This window comes from Leuciscus leuciscus (genome assembly GCF_965113295.1).
Source record: "Leuciscus leuciscus genome assembly, chromosome: 22".
NCBI classification, from domain to species: Eukaryota; Metazoa; Chordata; class Actinopteri; order Cypriniformes; family Leuciscidae; genus Leuciscus; species Leuciscus leuciscus.
The window spans coordinates 4,996,662-5,012,467 of NC_138746.1; the positions used below are offsets into that span (position 1 = coordinate 4,996,662).

Below are 15,806 nucleotides of genomic sequence, written 5' to 3' on the forward strand. Positions count from 1 at the left end.
AGGTAAAACTTACACTATCCCCCCAAATGTATTTTGCTGTCTTTGCAGTCTACCGCCCTCCTACTGCCACAAATGAATTTTATGATTGTCTAAATGTTATACTTAAACAACATGGAAAAATGGAAGTCATTCTTATGGGTGATTTTAACTTAAACTGGCAAGATAAAACACGTAGGAAAAAGCTTAAAGATATTGCCAAAACTTTTCAGATGACGCAGATAATTCATAAGCCCACAAGAATAAAAAAGTCTTCCCAAACGCTTTTAGACTTAATTTTCACAAATAAGCCAGATATAATTAGAAAGATTTATAAGTTCATCACAGGATTATCAGATCATAAACTTACTCTGGTCTCCAGAAAATTGTCCAAAAACACGCTTTAAAAATCAGAATTCATTGAAGGGGAAATCCATGCCTTTTATCGCTCCAAAGGACATGACCTTCATTGAAAATGAAATAAAGCAAATAAACTGGCATGACACCATTGGTAGTATGCCCTGTGAGCCAGCCTGTGCTGATTTAATATCGACCATTAAAGGCATTATATTAAAATGCACCAGGAAATGGGGCAAGAAAACAAATAAAAAAATATATTCTACCCTGGTTTAACACAAATCTCTGGGAATTAATGAAAAAAAGGGATGCTTTTTTGAAAAAGTTTCAAAATGAAAAATTAAATACTGATCATCTTAAAAGTTTAAGAAATAAAGTCACACAACAACTTAGAAAGGCTAGAGCAAATTTCTTCCTCAATGTTATTAGTGAGGCAAAAGGAAACTATAAAAAGTTATGGAAGAGCATTGACAAATTACTTGGAAGGGAAAAATCAGCAAATGAACATTTAAAACTCATGGTGAATGAATGAATGAATGAATGAATGAATGAGGCATTTATATAGCGCTTTCATATGTACTACTGTACACCCAAAGCGCTTTACAATCATATCAGGGGATCTCTCCTCAACCACCACCAGTGTGCAGCATCCACTTGGATGATGCGACGACAGCCACAGTATAACGGCGCCAGTGCGCTCACCACACACCAGCTATAGGTGGAGAGAGGAGAGAGAGTGATAGAGCCAAATTATTGGGGAATGTTTTAATGATTATTTCATAAATTCGGTACGAGAATTGAGTCTAAGTTTACCAAAAATTCAACTCACACAAGCTTTAACCTGTGATGATTCTGCTTTCAAGTTTTCCTTAATCAACACAGTGAAAGTGGAAAATGTAATTTCACTTCTATCTAATAGTAAAGCTAAAGATATATATGGTTGTGATACAGCTTTCTTTAAACAACACAAGACATCTATTATGATACCTCTAGCGATGATTATAAACAAGTCTTTTAACGAAAACATCTTTCCCAGTGTACTTAAGCCTACCATTGTCACGCCTGTGCATAAATCTGGGAATACTCAAGTGGTCTCTAACTACCAACCCATCAGTATTCTCCCAGTTGCATCAAAGTTTATTGAAAAGGTTGTGGCAGAACAACTAAGAGCACATCTGGACTCTAAGTCCTTTTTCCATCCTATGCAATCTGGTTTCAGGTAAAAACATTCCACTGAAACTGCATGCTGCTACTTCATTGAGGAGATTAAAACTAGCTTTGATCAAGGAGGAGTGGTGGGAGCAGTCTTCTTAGATTTACGCAAAGCCTTTGATACAGTTAACCATGAGGTACTGATACACAAACTGGCCAAATACGATATCTCCACAAATGTCCAAAATTGGATAAAATCGTACTTGATAAATCGAAAACAATGTATGCAAATAAATGGCACATTGTCTACGTCTCTTGTCTTTACTGTGGGAGTACCACAGGGGTCAATTCTAGGGCCACTGCTGTTTTGCTTATATATTAATGACCTGCCTTTGGTCTGCAAGGGCATTAATATTGTTATGTATGCTGATGACACAGTATTATATACCCATGGGAGAAGTGCAACAGACGTAGCCAAAAAATGATCAAGTGTCATGAGAAAGATCAGTGACTGGTTACATGGCTCATGCCTCACATTAAATGTTGAAAAAACTGTAACTATGTTTACAAACCGGTCTATACTTAAAATGTATCCGTAAATTTTAGTAAGTGGCCAATATCTAAAATATGTAGATAAATTTAAATATATGGGGGTAACTCTAGATTCGACACTTAGCTTTGAAGGTCATGTTAAAAAATTTTGCAACAAATTGAAATTTAATTGAGGAAATTTTAGATACATAAGAAACTCTCTCATCACTGAAGCATCCAGTACATATTTAAATGCTATGATCATCCCCCACCTTTTGTACTGCATTACATCCTGGTCTCAGGCATGTAAAACAGTCATAAAACCTTTAGGGATCTTTGTATAAAAACTGCCTCAAGACCCATGACAAAAAAAACACGTCATTATCATCACTGTCATATACTGGCTAAATATGATATACTTAGTCTTGATAATCTAATAAAACACTCAAATGTGTCTTTGCTACATACAATCATATATAGTACTACTGCTCCCCCCCTCTGAAAAAACAGTGCGAACAACTAGAAGTGTCACTAGAAGTGACACAAGGGTGGAGTGTAGCTTCCCACAACATAAAACTCAATTTGGGAGTTTGGAAAACCCTTCCCACGGAACATATCTTATGTACAGATTCTCACACTTTCTCATGCCAAACAAAGGGTTGGTTGCTAAGTACCGTAAACAAGTTTGCACGGATCTTTGAGATAATGTATCTGTGTGTGTGTGTGTGTGTGTGTGTGTGTGTGTGTGTGTGTGTGTGTGTGTGTGTGTGTGTGTGTGTGTGTGTGTGTGTGTGTGTGTGTGTGTGTGTGTGTGTGTGTGTGTGTGTGTGAATGAATGAGTGTCTAGAGTTGGATTGTACTCTAATGTGCCTAAGATGCTGCTGAACTGTTTAAGTGTGTTTGCTGGGGAGGGGGGAGACAGAGAGTAAACGGGCTGATGGTCTCCCTGTTTCTGTTTTTGCAAACCTTTTTGTTTTTAATTACAATGGACATCACTTTATCCATAATCCTGTGGAATTTCTATTTTAAAATCGTTAATTTGTTTTCAAATTTGTCATACCTGCCCAAGGACTACAGGTGGAAATTAGCAATTGTTGCTATAACCTGGCTCAAGACATATTCTCTTGTTTAACAAGTTTAATGTTTATTTGTGCATTGTCATAAGCCACAGACATAAGCCACAGACATAAGCCACTCATTAAAGGAATTGGTCAAAAAATGAACTTTGTCTCCGATTACCATTTATATTTTCGCAATCACATGTTGACGGGCCTGAATGGCTTGTTGGTTGGGCTGCACATACATTGGTCCTGGGTCAGGGTCATCTGGCGGTGCTGCCACCTCACCAAGTGGTATGCCATGCCTGTGCTCGACATTGTGCAGCACACCACAGGCCAGCACAATGCGGCACACCTTGTCAGGGCGGTATAACCGCATCCCCCCAGTCCTGTCAAGGCAGCGCCACCGACATTTCAGCTGCCCAATCGCCCGCTCTACAACTGACCAAGTGCGAGAATGGGCATCATTGTATCTGCGCTCTCGGTCAGTTTGTGGGTTGGTGAGGGGGGTTAACAGCCACATCTTTAGTGGATAACCATGGTCTCCTGAAGGGTTGTTTATAAAAATAAATAATACAATTAGATAGAACCATAACTTTAAATGCATCACTCACCAAGAAGCCACCCATCGCGCACCCTGCCAGCTTGGAGCCTCATCCCAACCATGCTATTCGTAAGGATGTATGAATCATGGGTTGACCCAGGCCACCTTGCCACAATATTTGTTTGCTGCATTTGTGCATCACATATAATCTGCACATTTATTGAATGGAAATGTTTCCGATTCACATATGCAAATTCTTCTTCAGATGGTGCCTTTTTAGCAATGTGTGTGCAGTCGATCGCTCCGATTACATTAGGAAAACCGGCTATCGCTGCAAATTGCGTTTTAATATTTGGCTGGTCAACTGCATCATATGGGAACCTTATATACCTGGTAGACATGCAGAGGATCCCGACCCATACCGCTGGTATTGCGCGGCTCAAAGACCAGGAAACCAAGAGTTGTCAGCACCTGCAAGGGAACGGGTATTGCGTGGCTCCTCGGTGTCTCTCTCTCTAGATTCGGACCCAACTCATCACAGAGCTCCCAGCGGATAGCCCTTGGAAATCTGAGACGGCTGATAAGCCAGTCATCATCCTGGGCCAGAAAATCACTGTGGTCCCTAAAAACTCGTTCTCTTCGGATTCTGCCATTAGCAATGTCCTCTAATAAGGCCAAGGCTGCCATTGCCATAGACTAAGGGTTGTATCAATTTGCATATGCTTTTATATGTTCTTACTTAATTGCATAATTGATAGAATATTCCCATAAGGCTCGTGTGACAATATATGTCAATTATTTTATAAATGGCAAATTAAAAGCAATGCTTCCCACAGGTGGTGGTGCGATAGACTTGTAGAACAATTCGTTACCTGTGTAATGTTTGCAACTTCACTTCATTGCCTGTAAGAGTCGCCAACGCACAAAAACAATGAGAAATGTGCGTACGCCAGATATGAAATTGGCATGGAGGCATGCACATTCTCACGTTAATTTCACTGTTAGTACATCCGACCGTGAGCGTGAAAGCTGGCGTACGCAAAGTTTTGTGCGTACGCAAGATTGATACATGAGGCCCCTGGCCTTATGTTGGGTTTTGTTTGTTTTATTATATGTGACAGCAGTCGTCTGTGAGGGGCTGCTGTCTTTTACTTTCGTTTTGTATTTGTTTATCGTATTATTAAAGTTGAATAATAAATAATAACGGTGAATGTTCGCCGGTTCCCGCCTCCTTCTTCCCACAACAACGAACTGTGTTACAGTAAATATGAAGCAATTTTCCATATTGATTTTTCACAGGTGTTTTACCCATATTTTAATGAAGGCATTGCATTGTGTTTTTGAGTTAAAGGAAATGTCTGTTAACTTAACAGATAATGTTCTGGCAGAAATTCGTTTTTCTTTTCTTTTCTTTTTTTACAGCATACAAATCCTTAAATATGAGATAATTTACATGAGAAGCAACGTTGCATAAGATTTTAAGACATGTTTTCATCGATTTTATCTATAAGTGTAGACTATTAAGTAGCCTATCTAAGTACTATTAAGACTATGAAAAGTCCTTAAGTCTTATGCATTGTTGCATCTCAAGTAAATTTATCTCAAATTTCTAGATCATTTAACTGGAAAGCTTAGCAGCGTATTAACGTCAAATTGAAATGGGTGTCTTTGTGCGCTGTATGATAGCTAAGTGTAAGTAAACAGGCATTGAATGTATTTGCATTAAATTTACTAAGTTGTGCTTCCTCTAAACATTATCTCTCAATATAATTATAATTTCTCATTCCTAGACTCCTTTTCCGTCAGAGTAACACCCGGTCCTGTTGTCGTAGTCCGTGGAGCAAAGGCTTTTCTTTCATGTGAATTCGAGCCAGACGTAAATATCCTCCAACTGGTGGTCAACTGGCAACGGGAAGACCCAGGCGAAGCTGCACGAGTGGTTCACAGCTTCTACTACCAGACGGACAAGCTTGAACTACAAGACTCAGATTATAAAGGACGAACAAAGTTAAACCACAGTGAACTTGCTAAAGGAAATGCATCTCTGAGTATAGCAAATTTTGGACTGAAGGATGCAGGGAAATACGTGTGCACAGTGAGCAACAGCAAGGGAACTGGCAAAGGAGAGCTACAGCTGGTCTACCCAGGTAAATGCCAGCGTTATTTTAGTATATTTAATATACTGTTATAGATTTTATTAATATTTTCAATTTGTTTTTATTCTTATATTTAGTTTTTATTTTAAGTTTGGTGATTTTGTTGTGCATTTTTGTAATATGTATTAACTTTTTTCAAATATGTCTGTATGGTTTTATTAATTCTAAGTTTCAATTACTTTACTACATCAAGTTAAATAAAATAAAAAATAGTTTTGGTTGTGCTTCGGTTCTGCGTGACTGTGCGGATGAATATGGTTATCCTACTGCTCATTAGACAATAACTACTAGGCTTAAGAGATATAACCAGGTTAGATGGAAAGGATCTCAAGCTGACTAGGAGACGTTATTGTAGCTTTACCCATTAATAGACACGATACTTCCTTGAAAATAAATTCCAGCACAGCGCTAAAACAACCATAAAGAAATGATCTTCACAATAGATAATGCTTTACAATGAACTCTGCTAGAGAGCGACATATGGCAATTTATCTGTTCAATAAAATAACATACTCACCTGTTGTATAATAAAAACGCCATCTTGCGTCACTTTTACAACATTTCAAATCCCTCAGTTTTCGCCATCTCCGAAAAGCCAAGCCAGTGTTGATTCTTGTTTTATTACGAGATCTGTCGCTTTCTATTTTTGCCAGCAGACAATCTTCTCTGTTCTGTTTATATATATATATATTTATATATATAATTTTTATTTATTTATTTATAATTTTCTTTATTTATAAATGTGTGATTTCCAGGAGGTTTGAGATTTTGCTGCTCCATATCAACCTTTCTCACTCGTTGTGACAACTAACCTCTGCCACTCCCACACAAAACAAGCGGCAAAGTAGCCGGAGCAACTTTTCTCTAATTACGGATATGACAAAACACACACGAGAGTGACATATGTACGCAATTTCCCATAAAAACCATCCCGACATTTCTAAAATGAAGGCCAGTTTTCACAGACAGGGCTTAGATTAAGCAAGGATCAGGCCTTAGTTCAGTTAGGACATTTAAGTAGCTTAGAAAAAAAACATTACTGATGTGCATCTTAAGACAAAACAATGGCACTGACATATTTCAAAATAGGCCAGTGCAAGTTGGTTTCAGTTAAAACATCTCAAACATGCATTTTAGTCTGGGAATAGGCTTAAGCCTTGTCTGTGAAACTGATAAACACTTAATAATAAGCTTACCATAGTGAATCAGAGTTAAACAAAAACACATTTTGGAAGAAGGATGGATGATGTATTGACTCATTATTTAATTATTGTTCATTTTGAACAAAAAAAGTTACATCGTGTACCTTTAACTATAATTACTCTGCCAAACACTAGAAGTCACCATTCAAATTAAATCAATCGTTCTGTAATTATTTACTTATCCTCATGGTGTTCCAAACCCGTATTGCAATGTTTTAGGTGCAACATAAATGAAGGAATTGGAACTAACGAGGGTGAGTAGATAATGACAGGGAATTTCTTTTTTAGTGTGAACTATTGCATGACTATCCAACTTTAATGACTATCCAACTTTTGTGTTGAAACTCTGTATTCTGAACTAATGCATATACCAAGTCAAATAGATTTTGACTTCTTACAGTTAGATGTGAGAGATTTGAATGAATGTATTTGATTTGGTAAATCATTGTTTGTGTGTTTTGTGTCTTCAAGCCTTCTATTCCGAGCCGAGGTTAAGCATCCATCTCAATTCCTCCACTGTGATGGTCCAGTATGAGATGGAGGGCTACCCGAGGCCAGAGATCCTGTGGCTGGGGTCGGGGGATCAGAATCTCACTGACCACCAGGAGGAGGTCTCGTCTGCATCAGATGGAGGGCTGTACTACTTAAAAAGCAGCTACGTAACCCAGAATTCACCGTTCAATATCACGTTTACTCTAAAAAACCCTACAGCGCATCAGGAGCTACAGAGGCATGTTCTCCTCAGCTATGGTAAGCATCTTTTTTAGGGGGAATGTTTTTATTAATTTTTTATTGCATGGCTCTATGGGATACTAGTTTTCATTTGATCAATCATTTGATTAATTTTATTGTGTTCCAAACCGATGTTGCAAAAATATGAGGATTTGACGGATTTTTACAAACGTTTGGGGTCGGTTCAATTGTGGAATATTATTACAATTTAATAAAACTTTTTTCTATTTGAATATATTTTAAAATGTAATTTATTCCTGTGATGTAAAGCTGAATTTTCAGCATCATCACTCCCAGTCTTCAGTGTCACATCATCCTTCAGAAATCATTCAAACATGCTGATTTGCTCAAGAAACGTTTCTAATTATTATCAATGTTAAATCAGACAGCTCGTGCAAAGTATGGTGATTCACAAGTATTAGCTGATTCAACAACCGCATATCTTGGTTCTGTGAAACACAGCAAAGCCAATGATAACAACGCAACCTTTTCAGGCCTTCCCGGTTCCCGCTCTCTAATCTCTCTCCAGCACTGGAAAGCTTCTCCAATATTAACATGATTCCTAAAGCTCTTGCCTGATTGTAACCCTTCTTTTTCCAATTATATTCCTCTGACCCTTTCCTCTGGTAATATCGCAGCCATCTCTCTTTCTACAGTCTTTCTACAAATGCCTGGCTTGCTCACTCTCTCTCTCTCCTCCCCCATCACGAGTGGACACGCCCCCGACTGCCGATTGGCTACAGGTGTGTTTGGTGCTCAGTCTGATCTTACAGTTTTTCTCAATTGCTAAAACACAATTTCTGAAACCTTGCTCCTTTTTCTGAAAACATTAAGCACAAAACCTCATCTTCAAGCACTATTTACAAAACTCTCAAATCAAAAACAAAGTGATCACAATGATATACACTATCAAGCAGTCAGTAAAGAATACACCAAAAAATAGAAAACACATTGTTCAAAACATATAGTTCTCGAAAGATATCTATGGACTGCTATTCTGTTTGTAGACTTAACCGTGACACCTTACTGTACCATCAAAAAGCTCAGGGAGAAGTACATTTTTAATCTCAAAACAAATTTAATATTTTTCCATCATTGTCTTTTGATGAACGAAAACATGTTCTATCATAGTAGCTCAAAATTGATCAGAAATTACTAATCTGCTTTGCTCTTTGCAAATTTTTTTTTTTTTCTCCTCCTAGTACCTCTATTTTTACAGCACTGTACCCTGCATCGCCCAAACTTGTCCTTTGTCTCTGTGATACAGTCATTCTTGTTCTTTGTTGATATGAACCTGCAACCAGTCAAAATCTATTGAGCAGTCAGTCCTATTAACAAATGGAAAGCACAATGTTCAGGGCCATACAATTTGTTCATTGTACAGTATACAGCCTACAATGCACTGTACTACAGTATTCAATACTAAAATCAAAGGAGTAAACATGTGATCAATGTGCTGCTTCTTGTCTTTGGGCATCATTTGAAACAGGTTAAATCAATTTTGAGTGGTTGTGTTCAATGACATATGGTCTTTATTTGTATTTGATTGTTGCCACTTGTGTTTACCAGTGTGGATGACATGCATTAGAGTGCAGAATGTGTTTAGAGTTTTGCTGAAAAGTCTAAGTGAGATCTGCAAATTGTGTTTTACCATGTGAAATGGTTTAAAGGTCCCATGACATGCTACTTTTTGTAGGCTTTAATATAGTCCTTAATGGTCCTTAGTACTGTATCTGAAATCTCTTTCCAAAAATTCAGCCTCGGTGCAGAATTATAGCCACTACAAGCCAGTCCCAGAATGAGCTTCCTTCAGACGGGCCGTTTCGGTGTCTGTAGCTTTAAATACTAATGAGGAGGAGAAAGGCAGCGCAAGGTGGAGGGTGGGTGTGGCCTTGACCATCTTGCGCAACGGTAACGTGCATGTTTGTTTATGTTGGATATATTGCAATGGCACGAAGACACGCAGTCGTTCAAGCATTTCAGTTTGACCCAGAATCTGATCCAGATGGAGAAGCAACGGATGAAGAAGTTGCAACTCAGCGGCTCCAGCAGGACGTTTCCGAATGGTTAGTTAAAAATATTATGTCTGGATACGGTACTTTATTCGGATGGTTTACAGTTATCATCATGTAGCTAATGCTAACCTACTGTTGCCTTTTCATGAGAGATCTGTAACGTCTGTAATTTATCTTATTACAATTACATCAAGCTCTGCGATCTTAAAATGCGGATATCGCGCGCGCCATATAACCAACAGGAAAACGGTTATCCAAATAACAAAGATGTGTACAACACTCGCGTTACAGTGTGTGTAACTTGATGCTGTCTACCTTTACATTAGCGCAAGTAACTGCATAGCTGCATAGCTAATGTGACAGCCACATTCTACGTGTAAGAAGCTAGGTAACCATAAACAGTAAAGCAACACACTTATATACAATTTGTTGAATTACTTGTCCGACGTTCAGCAAGCCCAGCTCTGTATTGACCATTCGATGTTCATTTGTACATCCAATTATTGAGCAATTATTATGCTTCGCTCGCTCAAAAGCCATGATATCTCTCGTGGACAAACTAAAATCGCGCGCGCGCGTTCTACTTCCTAGCTCATTTTCTCATGGGTGAGAAATATTCTCTGGGCGGGCAAAGCAGAGAAAGGGGAGGTAACATTTCTCCTTATGACGTCATAAGGAGGAGATTCAAGATCAGCCCGGTTGAGCTTTCATTTTCTCAAAGGCAGAGAAAAATAGCAAAAGCTCGATTTACACCGATTAACATTTTTAGAAACTTGGGGACCATATACAGGCTAGGGGAACTCATATTAATGTTAAAAAACCTCAGAAAGTGGAAATTTCATGTCATGGGACCTTTAAGGTATTGACAACAGACTGCACAATTAGCTAAATGAGTTCAGGCAACTGAGAACTTTGTTCAGCCAATGGGTTTTTGGTGTTTTAGCCATTGAGAACTGTAATTACTTTGTCTGCTTCCCGTAGTGATGCTCGCACAATGTTTGCACTTCATCACAGATAGGACGACATGCAATGTTTGTCAAATACAGCTGTTCTGACGTTTTCATGAAGCAACAGAAACACTTTTCATTCAACACTTTATTTACTGCCTAAAACAACACCTGTACGAACAAGAATAAAGTTTAACATAATATTTAAATACCAATAAATGAGCAAGCCGACTGCTCTCGAATAGCTCTATTCAAGATGGCCTTTATTTTGTATTTTGATGGCATATGTCACAGTGACGTGATGTCGGCACGGTGTCAAGCTGGAAAAAATTGCTAATCGCCATGCACTACTTCAAGTCAGATGCCAATCGGTCTGCGCAGTTATCTTAATAGTGTGTAAACATTTTTTGGAATATACTGCAAAGTATGATGCGATATGTTACATAATACATTTCCATATATGGAAAACTAGTGCTTATATTTTTCAATATACTGCAATATATGCATTGACCATGTATGGCAAATAATTTGTTATGTATTATTCAATATATTTTAATATATTAACACAGTATATTATTCTGTATATTTTCATATTCAAATTGATAATTCATATATGGGAAATATATTTTCATTCCATAAGGGATCATTGCTGTGGTTTGCCAAGAAGCAGTTGGTGAAATGGCAGTAGGCCTAGTTCAAAGTATTCCCATTGGACTTTCTGAAATACTCTCTTGTTTTGACAAATTGTTGAGTCAATAAAGGGATAGTTCACCCAAAAAAGAAAATCGCATTTAATTCAGAAACCCATCACGAGTGGCTATGCTATTTCAGGGAGATGTTGTTTTCCCAACAAAATATGTGGTAATAATGTTGTCTGGGTGTGTCATATTATTCCAAGTGTTTTCATTATTCCAAGTATGCCAAGTGTTATAAAACAATATAAAATATTTGTTTGTCAAACATCTAGTGATGTGCTATGAAGTGCATAGTGAACTATGAGGTTCTTATAAGACGAGATTTTCAGGGCACAGTGAGATCTTCTCGAACTTATCAAGCAGTTTGCAAAAAACGTGAAGCATGGAAGGACAACCAGTGGCAGAAATGGCATTATTTTGGTAAACAAGTAGCCTACGCTTTTTTCACGTCCAGACGACAACGTTGACACGGATCCTCCCCTCCGCTTCTCTCTCTCAGACACGCCATAGCACAGTTTGAGAATGACCAGCCAACGCCATTGACGCGGCAACAATTTTTCCTCTTTTGAACTCTGATATATCTCTTTATGTAGAGCAATAGCACAGCTCTACATAAAGAGATATATCAGAGTTCAAAAGAGGAAAAATTGTTGCCGCGTCAATGGTGTTGGCTGGTCATTCTCATCTGTGTCTAGGGAAGCAAGTATTTGTGATGTGTCAACAGCTCTGGTATCCAGGAAAACGTAGGCATAAAATACCACATAGACAAGCCACATTCAACAGGAGTAACTGTTGACACAAGAGGAATCTGTCTGAAAGGGATGGGTGGATAAACCCCAGGGATGGGGTTGCGGACAATGTGGAGTCTTTCCCACATAATTTAGGAGGAGCAAGTCAAAAAACGTTTTCCTCCACCAGGAATTAGTATGCTATTAGTATACTTCTTTAAAACTAAAAATAAGAAAGGATACTTAGTCAAATTTGTGTGTACTTCTCAGAAATATACTTAAAATTGCACTTAAGTGCAATAGTCATAATAATAATAATACTTGACTTATACTGTCTAATAAGTTATACTGCTCTAATTATATTTGGCCTATTCTTGTACTCAATCTTTTGATCGAGATATACTTAGAAGTATAATTAAGTATTCTAAGTATACTTGGCTAGTAGCTGTGTTTACTCTTTTGATCGAGTAGCCTATTAAATAGCCTACTTTTTTAATAGTTTTACATACGATTTTATAAACGTACATTTTTTGAAAATATTGATTTATAAAGAAAAGAGATATGTTCAGAATTTTTGTGTAGGCTACTGCACTGGTAGTGTAGGAATTTACTTCAAATCTACTTTACTCTTGGTCTGAATTTTCTGGATATCCATGTCTCCAAAAGCAACATTTTAAACAAAAATGTTTTTGCCAAAGACTACATCCGTACAGTAGCCTGGAAATCCAGACCTAAATCTGAAAGATTAATGGTCTGGCGTCGACTAATGAAAATCTGCCAGCTCGAGGGGCGGCACAAAGCATGCATTTGAAAATCTCACTGTACGCAATTGGATAACACTACGACCAATCACAACAAGTTATCGCTTAGCTACCAGCAGAGCTAACTGGTAGATTAGACTCTTACCGTATCCGGTCGGCAAAACAGCAAAAACGCCCTTCTTGCAAAGGAACGATTCGAGCGCAGTCTTCTGTCCCTCTTTTAGAGAAAAAGTCTAAATCTTTCATTGTAGCGGCCAAAGCCGTTTCAAACAAATGGTGTTCATCCATAGCCATCTTGCAATGATTACTCGCAGCGCTGTCGTCATCTCGCCTCTGGCCCGCCTATATCAGATAACTCGATGTGATTGGTGCAGCTCAGATAGAGGGGCGTATTTAATGAGCATCATTACTCGACACCAGAGTTACTCGCTGAGCAAATTCAACTTGTGCTCTCGCGAGAACTCTGGATTACCAGGGAATCCGTACAGTAGATTTGAAGTAAATTCCTATGTGCACTAGCCTAAAGATACTTATAATTAGGAACATATCTGTGTTCTTTATAAATCAGTATTTTCAAACAATGTAAGTTTATAAAAGTAAAACACAACTACAAAAGAGTAAACACAACTACTAGCCAAGTATACTTAGAATACTTAATTATACTTTTAAGTATATCTCGATCAAAAGATTGAGTACAAGAATAGGTCAAATACATTTACACTTTTCTGTCAGTCTAAGTCAAGTATACTTAAGTGCAATTTTAAGTAGGCTACTGTACTTTCTTATTTTTAGTTTAAAATAAGTATACTAATAGCACACTTGAATAAACTTCTTTTTCGCAAGGGAAAGAAAAGAAGCAGAAAACAAATCACTCCAACTCTGTCTATCTATCTCTCTATCTACACCGATCACATTTATGTAATAACTGGCAGGCTTAGGGTTGTGTTGATGTGAATGTGAAAATAAAGCTCAAGTTTTGGCCTGTAGCTCTAGGGGAATTTTTGCTGGTGTCAGGCTGTGATGCATGCTTTGTTCTGAGGCACTATCATTTATAATTAAATATAAACACTTGAGATAGTGAGAAAAAAAAAGTATACTACAAATACATTTACATATTTATGTGCTTAATATAAATACCCTGCAATTGTACTTTTAGTCAACTAAACTGGTATACTTAAAGTCTGCTAAATTGGAACAACTATTTTTGTGCTTAATGCACTTTAGTTATCCGGAAATAGTGCTGAAGTTCAACTAAAATATACTTAAGTATATTTGATTGGGCTAAAGTGGAACTATTGCAAGTATACTTTAGGTAAACATTTAATATATTGCATTTAAACACCGATATCATACAGTGATCATACTATCCTTAGTAATAGTGATATTAAAAAAACATTTTAGGAAAATCATGATTTGATAGTTTAATCAAAATGTTATATCAGTAAGTCTTAAGTGATATGTCATTAAATATGTTTATGCATTTGAAGTATACTTAGCATGAAAAAAAAGTATTTTAAATAGATTTTGGTATTTTTATTTATTTTTTACTAGGGATGACATGAACAAAACTTTTTAGTCTTTCTGTACTCGTTTACATATTTACTATGTATAGATTGCTATTGTAACATGTACCGCCGTTACAATAGCAATCCGCTATGGAAAAAGCACGTCTGCTTTTAAAGGGAATGTGAGATGACGCTCTGATTGGTTTATTTCACGTTACGCCCAAACCACACCTATGAATAATGAAGCTACTTCAGACCAACCCATTTTAGATTTGCGCCTGGCGCAAGAGTCGTTTATCCCGCCGGGAAAATAGCAACAGCGCCGAGACCCGCCCACAAAGTTACTTGCGCTTTGCGCTTGACACTTGCGTTTCAGATTGTTAAAATAGGGCCCTTAGTGTTTATTGTTTAGGGAAATGGGTGTGCGTTTTTGATAAATGGCATTATTGTTTTGAAATGTTAGTTCAAACGCCTGGTGGTTATAGTGTTTAAGCAATCGAGAAAAACTGTAATACTGTTTAATTTACACTTGGCCAATGTCTCTGCAAAATGAAAATAAATCCAATCTTCAGTTCTTATAGGCAATGCAAATTCAACAGCGTTCTTATCCTCAAAAGCAACCGAGAGGTCAAAAGCATCCCCAAAAGCAACTGAGCTGTGTCATCACTGGGGAGAGAATATAGCGCTCACCACTTTTAATGAAATGTTGAGCTTTCAGGATCTGACAGGACACCAAAGGTTGAATTTGTTGACAGTTTGTGTGTTTGCTTGCTGTGGAAAGATGCGCAACTGTTCATCTCTGGCGTGACATATCTGTGGCGTTGTGTGTTGTAGTAGTAGCACTGTCTGCCAGTATAACACGCTCTCACATGTTTATCTTTTTTTACCATTTTGGGAGGAGAAAAATTTACACATGTAGCTTCACTAATATGTTCACTTAAAGTAGGCTACTAATATGTACACTTGACGTACTAATATGTACCTTTAAGGTACTTTTATGTACCATTTAGGATGTAAGTGACAGCTGGCCCAGTGACAACGTTGTTCCTTTTTTCCTGAGTGTTCATGTCCCGTTTCGTTTGGAATGTGTTTTAAATGTATTTGTAAAACGTAAAATGTAAAATGTATTTAAACCTCGAAAGCATTTCAGAGGGCATTTACACCTATTTACACGGTCATTTCATGATCTGATCTAATCAGAGAAAATGCATGACTTGACCGGGTGTAAATAGGCCCTTTGTTGTGTGTGTGGTCCTGGCAAACCCTCCATTATGGGGACAAAATGTGGGCATTTTTTGGTCACCATGAGGAAAACAGCTTATAAATCATACTAAGTGATGTTTTTTGAAAATGTAAAAATGCTTAACATTTTCTGTGATGAGTAGGTTTAGGGGTAGAGTTAGGGAACAGCATATACAGTTTGTACAATATAAAAATAATTATGTCT

The 15,806-nt window shown here is 37.6% G+C and overlaps 1 protein-coding gene and 1 long non-coding RNA gene across 3 annotated transcripts in view; one reads left to right on the plus strand and one right to left on the minus strand.

Moving 5' to 3' along the window:
• Positions 1-15,806, minus strand: part of LOC309486259 — a 323,243-nt gene that overhangs the window by 49,294 nt on the left and 258,143 nt on the right. The gene's annotated exons all lie outside the window — the stretch shown is intronic.
• Positions 1-15,806, plus strand: part of LOC309486229 (V-set domain-containing T-cell activation inhibitor 1) — a 50,852-nt gene that overhangs the window by 28,802 nt on the left and 6,244 nt on the right. Inside the window, exons 2-4 of one of the 2 annotated variants that reach the window (XM_082153491.1) lie at positions 5,409-5,765; positions 7,448-7,726; positions 8,365-9,164. In XM_082153491.1, the coding sequence (XP_082009617.1) occupies positions 5,409-5,765; positions 7,448-7,726; positions 8,365-8,498 (770 nt within the window). In that variant the 3' untranslated portion in view covers positions 8,499-9,164. Of the gene's footprint in view, positions 1-5,408; positions 5,766-7,447; positions 7,727-8,364; positions 9,165-15,806 lie in introns of those variants that run through there. The other variant, XM_082153492.1, reaches the window with a different exon arrangement.